Source organism: Corvus hawaiiensis, chromosome 30, assembly GCF_020740725.1.
Source record: "Corvus hawaiiensis isolate bCorHaw1 chromosome 30, bCorHaw1.pri.cur, whole genome shotgun sequence".
Lineage (NCBI taxonomy): Eukaryota > Metazoa > Chordata > Aves > Passeriformes > Corvidae > Corvus > Corvus hawaiiensis.
The window spans coordinates 18,559,626-18,573,257 of record NC_063242.1 but is presented as its reverse complement, the minus strand read 5'-3'; the positions used below and the strand labels follow the sequence as shown (position 1 = coordinate 18,573,257).

At 37.9% G+C, this 13,632-nt stretch overlaps 1 protein-coding gene across 3 annotated transcripts in view; it reads left to right on the top strand.

Moving 5' to 3' along the window:
- The first annotated feature begins 343 nt into the window (after positions 1 to 343).
- The window catches only part of ESCO1 (establishment of sister chromatid cohesion N-acetyltransferase 1), a 33,661-nt gene continuing 20,372 nt past the window's right edge, over positions 344 to 13,632 (top strand). For all 3 annotated transcript variants that reach the window (XM_048289202.1, XM_048289204.1, XM_048289203.1), the window contains exons 1-7: positions 344 to 433; positions 3,052 to 3,155; positions 3,314 to 3,512; positions 4,087 to 5,449; positions 6,100 to 6,211; positions 7,396 to 7,459; positions 9,533 to 9,647. In XM_048289202.1, the coding sequence (XP_048145159.1) occupies positions 3,316 to 3,512; positions 4,087 to 5,449; positions 6,100 to 6,211; positions 7,396 to 7,459; positions 9,533 to 9,647 (1,851 nt within the window). In that variant the 5' untranslated portion in view covers positions 344 to 433; positions 3,052 to 3,155; positions 3,314 to 3,315. The remainder of the gene's footprint in view (positions 434 to 3,051; positions 3,156 to 3,313; positions 3,513 to 4,086; positions 5,450 to 6,099; positions 6,212 to 7,395; positions 7,460 to 9,532; positions 9,648 to 13,632) is intronic.

Sequence of the window (13,632 nt, the reverse complement as noted above, 5' to 3'; positions counted from 1 at the left end):
CTTCTCTGGGCTACAGGTTCCAGTGCCTCATCCTCTCACAGTAAAGAATTTCTTCCTAATACCTAACCTAAACCTACCCTCTCTCAGTTTGAAGCCATTCCCCATTGTTCTGTCAATATATGCTCTTGTAAGCATCCTCCATTCCTTAGATGCATGTTTTAATTAGTACCGTCTCTGGATTCCTTACTGAACGAATTCCCATACGGCAGCGACGCCCTCACACAGGCGACTGCGCATGCGCGCACCACGCCGCTTCCCGCCCTCCCCGTTCCGACTCCCGCCGGAAGATGCCCCGTCCCCGCCGGGGGAGGCTGGGCCGGCGGCGGGGCGGGCGGGACGGGGCGGTGCCGCGGCGGTGCCCGGCTGTGGGCGGGTTCGAGGCTCGGGCTCGCCGCCTCCGCCAGCGCCGGCACGTCGCTGACACCCTCGCGAGGTAAGCGGCCGCCGGCAAATCGGGGGACGGGGGGGCCCGAGGAAGTTGCTCTCCCCCGCACTCCCCCCCCACCCCACCCGTGTCCTGGCGGGCCCCGTCACCCCCGTGCGCCCCGTCCGGGGCCGAGAGCCCGGCGGCGGCTCCTCCCCGGGCCTGCCCGCCGCTGTCGCGGGGGAAGCGGGCCGGCCGTGCCTTGTCGTGAGCGGGAACCGGAGCGGGCGCCCGGCGGCGTCCGGCCTCATCCCGGCACCCCCGCCCTGCCCCGGCGGCCCGGGCCGCGGGAGCTCCTGGCCGGGAGCGGGGGCTCCCCGCCAGGCCCTGCTCCAGGAGGGCTGTCACTGCGGGGCGCTGGGGCGGCTGACACCGGGCCACGCTTGGAGCCCAGCCCTTCCCTCCCCTTCTTTTCCCTTCCCCCTGAGTTGTGCCGTAGGGGCTGCCCGGCGCTGCCGTGGCCCTTAGCCGGGACGCCTCAGGTTCGAGACGCCGTGCCCTGTCCAGCAGGTGGGCAACCAGCCTTAGCCCCTGCTTTAAGGACCGGAGGCTGTAAGACTCGCGTTTCTCTGTTTTGTTCGTTTGTCGGTTTGGGTTTTTTTTGGTTTGATGTTTTTGTTTGCTCTGTTCTGTTGTTCCGTTTTTTTTCCCCTGTAATTCTTGCACCAAACCTTTGCTTGAGTTCTAGTTTGTTCTGCACTTGTGTGTCTTCCCTGCTTTCCATAATCCGGCTTTTACTAGAGGGTGACTTCTCCAGGGCAGAGACTGCCAGTTCTGGAACGTCTGGAAAAGACTTTGCTCTGTTGTGCAAAGTGTTAGTAGGAAAGAAATTACTGTTCAAGAGCTCTGTGGGAGGAGAGTGTATTTTGTAGTTTCCTGAGGAGTGCCAGTGAGGGAAGTTTTGTACTTTCTGTTTTGTACTTGAAAGTCTTCTGTGAGTGTGCCATGTCATGTCTGGAAAAAACCGAAAAAGGTCCAGGTGTGTACAGTGTGTGTCATGGTATTCTCAGGTTCTGAGGGTCAGTATTGTGCTCTAAGAGACCAAAGACCTATTCAGCAGCTGGGCTGTTAGTTTCAGGATGAGTGGCCATACCGCAGCTCTGACAGATTTTCTTTGACTGGTGGAAACCCATAGGCGTGTGAGATGTTATGGAGCTCATGAGCTATTAGAATGTAGGCACAGAAATTCTGTTACCTGTTCCTTAGGGAGAGACGTGAAAATAGCACCACAAAAAGCGCTGTTAGTGATTTCTTCCCTGGGTAGAATTTAAAAAATATACCTCAAATATGGGTTTTTGTCATGTATCTTCTTTAAAGGAGGAGGTCAGAAGACAGCACTGGTGTCTGGAATCTGAGTTTCAATCAGCTTTTTAATAAAATTACCTGTTTTGCATGGTTAGAAATGCTTTCGTAAGTGGATAAATGAAAATGAGGTGAAGGACAATATAAAGTCTAAAGAAAAGAAAAAGTGCAGTTGTTTACTTTTTCCTTTTGGATAATGACTAATTATTAAAAGGAGCTTAACATAAGTGTCTTTCAAATTATTAGAGAAAGACACTCATTTGTCAATACTGGAAGTTGTACTTTAGTTGTAATGAACTGACAGTGTCTGGTCTGTGTTGCACAACTGGTGACTTGTTCCTGTTTGACCTTAAAAATCTGTCAGATTTAACATCAGATCAGTTAAGGTTTGAAAAGCAATGTAGTTTCATAGAAATCTGTATATAAGCTGTAAGTCTGTCAGTAACAAAAATTAATAGGTAATTCTTGATTGAAAATGTTGATGTGGAAGTTCTGACCACTAAGTCTTCCAGTAAATTTTTTTTTTTTTACAAATTTTATAGAGTTATTACTGAAACTTTATTGAGCAATTATTATCTATGCCATAATACAGTAACAGTGTCTTTGAATAAGGGAACTGAAAAGTTTCAGAAGTCAAAAATGTATATGAAAGGGATGATCAGCCAAATTGGTGAAGATTTTTTACCAAGAATCTCTGTTAGTTTTCAGACTCTTGTGCAGAGTAACTTCTGCATCGTTAACATCATTTCAGTTCTCTTGAAGACATTAACTGCCCAAGGGAAATATCTCTCATAATGCTACTTTCTAGGCTTTCCATGTCTTGATTTGTAGCTTAAGTCATGTTAGAAGGAACAGTTGTAGGTGGTTGCTAATGTCTGTGAAGTTCTGTTGTAGCAGCCACAAAACTTGGTAACTGAGTCTAATGTATTTATTTCCTGTCACTGTGAAGCACAAGACTGACAGCAGTCCCACTTTCTTATTGGCTGTGAAAGAGAGCAGCACACTATTTTCTGGAAAAAGGTGAAAGGTTGAGAAACTTGTTTTTGAATTGTACTGTTATCTGCCACCTTTCGAAAGGTAAAAGGGTGTAGTGTTTAAGACAGCAAAGTGCCAAAAATTGTTGGATATGGAAATAGGAAATAAAATTTGCCAGTTGTTTTTTGGTTGGTTGTTGGCTTGGATTTTTTTTTTTTTTTTTTTAGTTCCTTATCAATGAAACTTTAAAGCTAAGCATTGTTTGAGGGGATGGAAGAGGGTGGGAATTCAGAGTCTGAGAAGGAAGTTAATGAAGTGTTTACTGCATGAACATTTTCTGTTCTTCATAGGTGGCATGAAACGTCCTGTTTGTAAGCATATGCATAAGGAATGCTCTTGGCACACCTTGATAAGTTACTTTGGCCTAAACATCGATTGCCTTTTGTAAAAACCTGTAAGTAAAATAAGTGTAATTTGGTTTGAGATTGCTTTGATGATTTGCTTTCTGATCACAGCATGATCTGGCTATAAAAGGAAAAGTGAATATATAAAAGTGAAAAGTTATGATATTTGACAAAGAATCTAAAAGCTGAGTCACTTGGTTTTTTACAGAAATGGCAGCTCAGAAAAGGAAGTCTACATTAGTAGAGCCTTCTGCTAAACGTCCAAAGCTGGACAAGAACAGCAAACCATCTTTGTCAAAGAAGGAAAAAGAGGTGTCTGATACAAAACATGGCTCAAATAAATCAAAGCCCAATCAGTGTGCAGTGCAGGAGAAAACTGTACTCAAAACCTCTGTCAAACCAAACAGGTCAGTGACAAAAAAAGTACGTAATTGTTTCGTGTTATCTTGATAGACTACACTAGTGCAGAAACAATCTAAGCAGGGGGAATCTGAGTTAAAGATGCAGCTAAATAGTTAAATAGTGCTAGAAGGGAGATCAGATTTAAATCATTATGTATGCTGTCTGCTACAGGATTTTTCTCTGGAAGCATGTAAGTGTCTTGAAATCCAGAAAGACCTCCTTCAAAAACGTTTCTGAAGTAAAAATAAATTTAATATTATCTAAGCTCATACTTCATTTGAAAGTCACAAGTATCAGTGATTAAAAACTGCTAGACATACTAAAAAGCGTTCATCTGGGGTTCATTGTTCAGTTTTGCAATGCATAAATAACATTAAATACAACACTTAAGAGTAACCAGGTGGAAGTGAGCTCCTTTTTGGAACAATTCTAGGGCAAATTCTTCTAAAACTATTGAGTGTATAAGATCTAGTGTTTTTTAAAAAGAAAAGAAAAAAAGAGGCAGAGGAGGAATGAAAAGAATCTTATGACAAATTCTACTTTCTGGATGCTGAAAAAAATATTATTTGAATCTTTCAGTGATAACACCAATGAACCTGAAGTAGTAACACGCATGACTACAAGATCATCAGCATTGAACTCAAATAATAAAACAATACCTGGCAAAACAGTCCAGCAGCAGCAGCCTAAATCTGCAGAAAAAAAGGAAGTATGCCAGAAAAAATCTGTGCAAGAAATTCCTAAGTCAAAATGCTTAATTGCACCAAACGAGCCAGTAACAAGGAGATCACAGAGACTGCAGCAGTTAACACATGTACATGTTCCAGCAAGATCCCTGCGCAGCAGAGAAGTTAAAGAAGAAAAAGTTTTGGAAGTTAAGCACGGTAGCCAGGCAAAAAGACAGGCTCACAGTGTTGCAGCAAAACCACTGAAATCTGCTGGAGGGAAAACGGAACAGAAAAACATAAAGCCAAACAATACAAACGAGGATAAAGAAATACATGGAGAAGTGACCAGCTCTCTGAAAGAGAAAAAGTGTAAAGCAGGCAATAAAAAAGATAATGCCAGTAGCTTTCAACACAATCTTCAAGGGTCCTCATCATGTCCTGATGAGAGTCTTGAGGAGGTCAAGAAAGACCAAACAGGCCCTGTATCTCCTAATTCTAGCAACACGAAGAAAGTAGAAATTGATTCTCTTAAGCCAAATTCTACAGCATCTAAGGAAAAGCAACAAACACATCAGACCGTAAAAGCCAGTACAAAACCAAAAAATACTCCACAGCCATCTGTAAGTGAGACAAATGTGGCTGATCAACCAGAGAATGATGCAAAATCTAAAAGGGTGAGCATCCTTGAACTTTGTGAAGAAATTGCAGGTGAGATTGAGTCAGATACAGTAGAAGTGAAAAAAGATTCCCCTAATGCAGAGGATAGCAAAACAGAGGAAAAGCATGATGACACGCAGTTACAGCAAAGTGAAATGCTTACTCAGAAAGAGCCCAGTCAAAGTACTCAGTGCAAACGGTTTTTCCCTAGCAAAAAAGCAATGCCTGTCAAATGTACTCTGAATGGTAGAAATAACTCCTCGAACAAAAACTCTAAATGGACCAAAATTAAATTGCTGAAAGCTAGTAACGCGAAGCAAAGTAACTCAAATTCTCCAAATGCCCCCAAGCTTCCTTTTCCGAAAGATTTCCCTGAAGTTTCAGAGGCAAGTCAAATGGCTGCAGAAGCAGAGCTTTCAAAGGCACAAGGCAAGCTGTCAACAAGACTGTTTGAGAATGAAAGTACAACTTGTGTGCAGGAGAAATCAAATACTTCATCTGAAAGAGCTGAAGCTAAAGAAGTGACATTAGAAACAAAACAGCCCACAAGGAAAGATGCAGAAAATGGTTTGTTGCCTAACTTGACAAAACGTTTATGTGAGCCAAGACCAGATGAGGTAAGTTATTTTAATTATGTTGTTCAGTGGGAGGTTGTTCTAAATCTATTTTGTTTTCTGAGAATCCCATGCTCAGAACTGTTTTAACACTGATTTTCTTTTACAGTAATCTGAAATTTTCAAATGTATTAAAGATTTACTGCTGTGTTGTCATAGATGGGTGATAGTAAACTGAAAAATTAATCGATTTTACCCTCCTAGATTCTGTTGTTAACTAAATGTTGATCAGTAAAATTTTGTGCTGGAGCCAAAGGTTGTACAGATTCATGTGGACACTTCTTTGTGCCTTCAGTTTCTATAGCTGCTTTGTTCTGCAAAGGTGTATTAGGAGAACACTTGTTTCTCTCTCATTTCCCTATCTGAATGAGTTTCTATTAAAATTTAGGATTTTAAGGAAACTCTGTTATATAGGAAATATTTTACAAGTTTATATATAAAATGAAAAAGATTTTTTTCAAAATCAATACCACAAAGTTCAACATGGACTAGCTAATCAATTGCACTTTGTCTGCTTAAATTAACACAGGAATCAGAAAACCAGTGCTGTATTCAGCATGTTAATACTTAGTTAAATGAGTGGTTTTGTTAATAGGTTAAAGACATTGGATAGCTTGCATGTTTTTTTATTTAATGTTTTCTGTTTTGCCTAGAACTTTCGATTACATTTGGAATCAAGTCCAGAAAGTTCTCCAGTAAAGTGTGTTACAGCTCCTAGGCCACCAAAACAATTGAAAAAAGAACCCAGAGAAAGTGAACCTCAAGGTAACTGTCTAGTATGAATTTCTCCACTTGGTTTGATCAGTTCTGTGGGAAGCATAAGTCTCCCTTTAAGAGGAGTGCTTCACAGAATAAGGTGTAGCTGGCACACAGCTGAACTTCTGGGGGTGGAGCTGTTGACCGGCGGTTTTGTATGGCTTTGTGTCACACCCAGGGCCGCTTGAGTAGCTGAAATGTACTGAACCAAAATGTATTTTTTTCTCTGGGCTGTGCAGTGAGAAAGAGGGGAAACCCAACCAGATTCTTTCCTTTTCCATGTAATAAAGCAGTAGAACTTCCATATTTCAGTTGGCTTCTTCTCTTGGCTTGGTTTTTGTTACTTCTCTGCTCTATTTCCTTTGAATAAGTATCTGCATTTCTTCTAAATTTTTCTACTTGATCTTAACCAAATTATTACTTCAGTAATCATTCTCCTGTTTTTATTACATAGTCTTCATTTATCAGCACATGAATGCAGTTTGTGAAAGCTTATGATGAGTGTGATGTGAATGTTTTGACTGAAGTACATTTGACTAAGAAATACTATCAGTGGGTCACTAACTTTTCATTAATTTTTTTTCTGTTCTTAGTGGTGAGGGGTTTGTTCTGGGGTTTTGGTGTATTTTCTTAGTCTGAACCTTAGTTTGAATGCACTGTTCTATTATTTAGCTTAACTAAATAGTTGGGGTTTCTTTCCTGCCATTGTAGGATACTTTTGAAGGGTAAACACTCTTAATTTCTCTTGGAGAATTAAAAAAAAAATTGTTTTTCTTTCTTTTGTTATTCTTGATTGTTTTTCTTTAAAGTGTTTTTCTTAAGTGTTGTAGAACATGCCTCAGGGGGGGCATACTATACATTTATTATTCTGATAAAATATATACAGCTATTTATATATGTGTGTCAGTATAAACATATTTAAAATCCTATATAGTTTACTGCTGGCCTTGTTTAGCTGCTGCAAAGTGTTCTGCAGAATTGCTGTCAAAATGCTGGAGAAAAATGCCTTTTTTTTAATAAGTATACCAGGAGAAAAATGCGAATACTGCCTCAAACTTGAAATTTTTTTTAGGCCATGAACAGATTGCAAAGTTGTCTTGAATATGCTTTTTGAAATTCACTGTTTGTGTAACTCAAATTTCCTTTGCAACTAAAAACTTTATAATGAAGTTACGATCTTTGATTAATTGTAGATTTGGCTCCCACGCAGTTGATGCAAACATCACTTACAAGTCAAGCTTCTGAATCTGAGAACAGGTATAGTATTTCATACATTAGGAAATTGCAGTAACCTCGCATAGAGTTATGAGAGAATTTATTACAAAACTGTTGTCTCCCAGCCTCAGTTTTCAGTTTCAAATAAGTGACTTGTCCTTTGTATAAACAGACTTTCATTTTACCCCATTGTTAAGGGATGTTTTTGCTTTGCTAAGGAAATCATCAAGATATTTTTAGCTGTGCATTTATTTCAAAAAGTATTATTTAACAGAGTTGGAAAAACATTTTTACTGGTCTCTTCCTCAGATGGGAACCAGAGAGTAAGGGAAGGATTTGCCACATGACTTTCACTTGCTGAATTATTTCACTTAGGTTTGGAGTTTTTTACTCCTTGAACTATGGGAGTCTTGTACATGTGAAATCTTTTTAGGTGGGGAAGAGGGGATTTAATTTGGAATTTCATGATTGCTGTGAAATGAAGGTGTCAGCAGCCATATTAAAAAGAAAAAGTTCTTAGTACTAAGTTTGTCTTACAGTTCAGGTTTGCATTTTAGCCTTGATCACGTTGACTTACAGTTTTTTGAGCAGTCCTGGCATAGACTCTGGTTTGTCAATTACAAGCTAAAGACAAAAATTTCTTTTTATCTGATACCTTGAGCAGTAGCAGTGGTCAGTGTGTTGTTACTGCTTTCTATATTCATAATGGGGACAAAAAGAAATGTTTCAGGTTAATTTTCAGTACATCTCTCTGAGGCCCCATTAACAATTCTGACTAACCAACTCCTTTGTACATGTTGAAAAACTAAACTACTATGGAACTTCACAGAAGATGGATAAGGAAGATAGATGCAAACTACTTAAATGAGTGGTTTAAAATGTATTGATAAGTATTACAATAACTTTGATTTTTCATGTTTTTATTCTCAACAGTCAAACAGGTTTATGGTATCTAACTAAAATTTATTACCTTTACTGCCTGAACAGGCTCCTATTGCTTTACTATTATCTGAATATATATTTTAATTTTGAGACCTTTCTTACCCTGCTTTGTCTATGATGTCCAAGATTTAAGCCATCATTCTTTCTGTGGTACTCCCGCCATAACATAGAGTAATCTGTTATCTGTGTGCACATCAACAGTGACGTAGCTCTCTTTAGGGCTTTGTAGGAAAAGGCAAACCTTTAAGTAGCTACTTAATGCAAATTTTAGGGCACATGAAAGGAATAAATAATTAACCCTAATTTAACACAAAAAATACTGTTTTAAAAATGTCTGGCAAGAGTGTTATTTTTTAAAAAGCTCTCTGGATTAACCTGCTACCTGTGCTACAGCAGGTGCCACAATTAAGCGTTTGGTCCTGTGTCCTTACTTGGCTCAGAAACAGAAAATATGTAAATATCTAGTATGTATTGAAGTATGTGTATTTTTGTGTGTGTTTTGCTTTGGCAATCTCCACGAGTTTTATCCAAACCTGGAATAAATGTCATTTTTTTCCCCTGAATACGGTAGCAAGTTCATAGAATGACTTTGGTGACGTATTTTCCAGTGTTTTCTCTCAGCTGTGACAAGGGGAAATTTAAACTCAGTGAGATTGCAGTGATACCCATGCCTTTATTCCTTGGGTCCTCTTCTTCCTCCCTTCACTGTCAGTTGTTAGAAGAGAGTAAGTTTTAATTGTAAGGATTTGACATCTGGTTTAGATTTGTGAGAATGTATTTACATGGTCTGCTTTAGCAGCCTGATGTATGATACCTAAACCTTACACTGGAAATATATAGCATTAGACACCATTGGTCATGCTCTGGAAGTTCCTCTTTTAAATGCTGGTGCTAATGGTTGTGACTAATCGACCCACTTGATAATAATTTTTTCCTCATAAACCAAAAAATTCTTGTAGTTAGGCTAGTCACAAACTGTGTTTTTTGATTAATCCTTTTATTTCCTTAGTTTTCCATTTGAATTGCAGATAAAAATATACAGGACTGTGTTTTATGTAAGTAATTTGGATTAGCATCTTGGTAAAGTTTGTACTAATCACAGTGGTTCTGAATATCTAGCATGATGTGTATAAGCAGTTCCATTTTTAACATGAAATGTATTTGTATTTCAAGGGTTCCATTGTCAAATCCTTCATTAGCATCAAAATGCAGTAACTTGCCATCATCTGAGGAACATATTCAGAAGCTAAAAGAAGCAGGAAAAGATGGTGATAAGCAGCTGATCACAGTAAGTAATACCCTTTTAGTAAGGCTTATAGCTTCTCGAAGAAATTACTTCTGAATTTGCAGTGCTGTGTTTTAACAAATTTGTCTAAAAATCATTACTTATTCATACTACTTACCACCACTGTAAATGACTTGTAAAAGTAGAACCTGTACTAAATTGCCATTCAGTGTTGATGGGAGATTGGTGGCAGCAAGCCTTAATGTTTAATGTTTCTTGTTAAAATAAATTTCTGCAATTTCTAAATAGAATGGCTGTTCTTGGAAAATAGGGAGAGTGAATGTGCCTTTACTTCCGTGTAAATTATCAGTTTCTTAAAATTTCAGATTTATAGGAGGAGATGCATCTGGTAGATTGCGTGCAAAATTAATACCAACAGATTTGTTCCTGTGTCCTTAAAGTGTCCATTGTTCTGAGACCAACTTAAAAGATTTCCCAGTGCATGCACTTATTTTTACCATAGTATTTAAGCAACAGTACCAGTTAGGTTATTTATTCTTACCCTTTTGACTGTTAGCTACAAAATACAGGTAACAATAAAATGCAAAATGAGAAGGGAGTGACACAGTTGTTCTGTCGTCTTGTAGAATCACACAACTTGATTGTGAGAGAGTTGGAGTTTTTAGTTGTTTTGGTTTGTGTTTTTAATAACCCCCATGTCAGCTAATCCTTGAGAAATGAAAGGCTAGAGAGGGAGAGGAATCCAGGCCATTAGGAAGGATGCAAGTTTCTTATGAAATTATACCTCTCATATATATAATTGGAGATGTTACTAAATCGTTATTTTTTCATGTAATACATGGATTATACACATGGAAGTATTTACTGAAATAGAAACAAGTGAATTCTGAACACTGTCTTATATCCATATTGAAATATTTTAAAACTAGAGCTTCCTAGAACTAAATTTATAAATATATCCTTCATTTGCCTGAAGTTACACAAATCTAGGCACATACAAATCTAGGCATGTGAATGCCCAGCCGCAGGATAACTGAACTGTGTCTAACATTTAAGAAGTATTTCAGTTACTGCCTCTTTGAAATTCATTTTACCAACAAAATTAAAATAAATTATTAAATATTTTAACTACATTAAAAGGACTATAAGAATATCCCTTTTCATTTCTGTAAAAGTAACTTAATTTTTACTCACACAGTAATAGAACTTGGCTGAAAAGTTGCTAGGATCTTTGACAAGAAGAAAAACAGAACTTCCTGCTTTGCTACTGAAGAGGGGTTGTGTAGCCCTCTGCAGTGTTTATTATACAAAGAGAATTTTTGCAAGTTACTGACTACTATGCTGGTAGTATCCTTGTATTCAGCTAGAATTAGGAGAGTAATCTTTTCTTTAGGTATACAACAATAAAAGTTATTTACCAAACTTTAAAGAAAGGGTCATTGATGAAGAGCAATGGGGAAAATGAGGAAGAATGGGAGAGACTTAGTTTGTGGTTTTCTGTGTGTATTTCTGGAAAATGCAAGTGAGCATTGTATTTAATTTCTGAATGTGCAAGTAACAGCTTCACAATATCTTGCATATTTCAGCACTTCATACAAATCTAATTCACTTTGATTTCATTGAGTTCAGAGTAGGCTTTTTATTGTGTGGAAAGGGCATTTTAATCCTTTTTGTTGGTATTTCAGTTTACCAAGAAAACATTAGATAAGGTATTGGTCTGTTGTTCTTTTACCTTGGGGAAAACTGCTCTTTTGTCAAAACAGAGAGAGGAACCCAAATACTAGGTAAGCCACTTTGTAAAATACTGACCTTGACCTTGATTACAGTGGAGATGAGACGCAGTTACATTTAGAATAGTTTGTGCCAGCTTCTGGAGGTGAAAAGTGGCTAAATTCATTTCTAAAGTTCTAGACTTTCCTCTTACAAATACTCAAAAGATTGGGGAATAAATGCATGTGATAAAATAAGGTACATTTTGTAATTAATAGTTTTGCTTGCAAAACCATGGTGAGTTTTTAAAATGTGGCTTCAGAATGGCTGGGCTTATTTTTCTATTAGTAGTTGTAATTATTTTCAAAGGTGTTTATGTTGTGAGAACAGAGAAATTATGAATTTGGTTTAAAAACTGCTGAGATTGAAATTTCTCCTATGTGGAGAGCAGTCTCACTACAAAAGGTCAAATCACTTAAATTAGCATTTATAGTGTCTACAAAATTATAGTTAATAGCTAGAAATCATTTTTATTTTAAGTGTCTGGCATGTTAAGAGAAGCAGTTGCATTATTCTTTACCTTGAGCAAAGTTGGGAAGTCATGCTTTTATTCTTAGCAAGAGACATTTAATTAGCACTTTGTTAGCTTAAAAAAAAAATTAAATGCCTGAAAGATGCAATTTTGGGCTCTCCAGTGTGAGATCTGATTCTCTTGCAGATCTGTCAAGCCAGTCCATCTTAATGTATGTACAGAATCCTTTATTCTTTTTGTAACCAAAGCTGAAAAACTAATTATTTATTTGACTAGTCACATAATGCAGTATCTTTATTTTGCTGCTTTTTTACTACTGAATTTTCCTAGTCTTTTGTATGTACGTTTGACACCTGTCTTTTTAATTTTCTTTGCGGTATCTGAGGCTCAGAATCTGGAATGTTACAGTATTGTCTGTGTATTCTAATCTTTTTGGTCCCTGAGCTATATTTAGGGAGGTGTTATGGTAAAACTGGGCTTTGTTTTTCACAATATGCTTTGGTTTTTTCATATTTAATCCTTAAAGATGTATCTTAGCCTCCTTCTTCTCCCATATGATTGCTATAATGAATAGCTTCGTTTTCTTTTTTTCTTAAGTAATATAATCTTTACAAGCTTTAAGGCTGTTTGGCTGTAAGAGAAGTGAAGTAACACAAATTCTGTTCGTAGAAGAAATTTTTAGTAGCTGCACTTGCACCAGTCTTTCTTGGTACACATCATCTATTTATCTGGGCAACTTTCAAACATAAAATTATCTTCATTTTGTAGAAGTACATCTAAGTCAAACGATGGGTTGTTTCTGTTCAGATTTGCTTGCTGTCACACATCTTAAAAAGCAAGTCTCTTCAGAGCATGGAACTTCAGCTGAGAACAGCAAAGAGTCTAATATTCCAACAAACTTCATAAAGCAAACAGTGCCAGAAAACAATGGTGTTTGAAGTGACATGCAAAGACTTAGGTTCAGACTGAGGAGAGTATGATCTCTTTTTTTGCGGGAAAGAAATTAAGGTCGAGGCTTAAAATCCACTGCATTCCAAATCCGTGACTTAGTGTTTGATGGAATAGTCTGTTCTGAATATTTGTGAACTGCACCCCTTACACTTCATTTAAATGAAGTTCAGTTGGTAGGTCAGCAGGTTGCATGAAGCTCCATAGGAAGCTTTATAGACTAATGCACTGGAATTGTTCTTTACTTTGCAATTACATGAATGTGATTTGCAAATATGGGAACTTGAATATGAAATCATCTGTTCTTTTAACTTCTGAAATAGAAATATAAATGCACAAAGCACATGTTTTCAGTTTTGATCAAAGGAGAGATGCTGTACAACCAAGACAAGGAAAGTCAGTTGTTTTCATCTTGTAAAAATTCTGCTTGCCTGTCCGACCTAGGACAGAATTTTGACCATAAAAATAAGAATTCATAAAAGCATTAATGCTACAAAGGAACGTCCTAAATAATTACCTATGAAGCACAGGGATACTTACTCCATTTTGAGGAGGTCTGTTGCTTTGAATCTGGCTAGTATTTTGAAAATAAGTCATCAGTTTTAGAAAAAAATATGTAAAATGAATGAACAGTGAAAACAAATCACCAAAGTGATAGAAGGATAGTATAGAGTTATGGAGACCTGTTTTGTCTTTCTAGAGCTCTGGATGCTAGCAAATGTGATTAAATGTAGTTGATCTTTATAAGTATCAGCAAGTGCATGGATCAGGATTGCTTGATGGAAGGTGCTTTTGATTCTTAGGTTTGAGTTGGTGCTACATGTGGATGTGATGTGC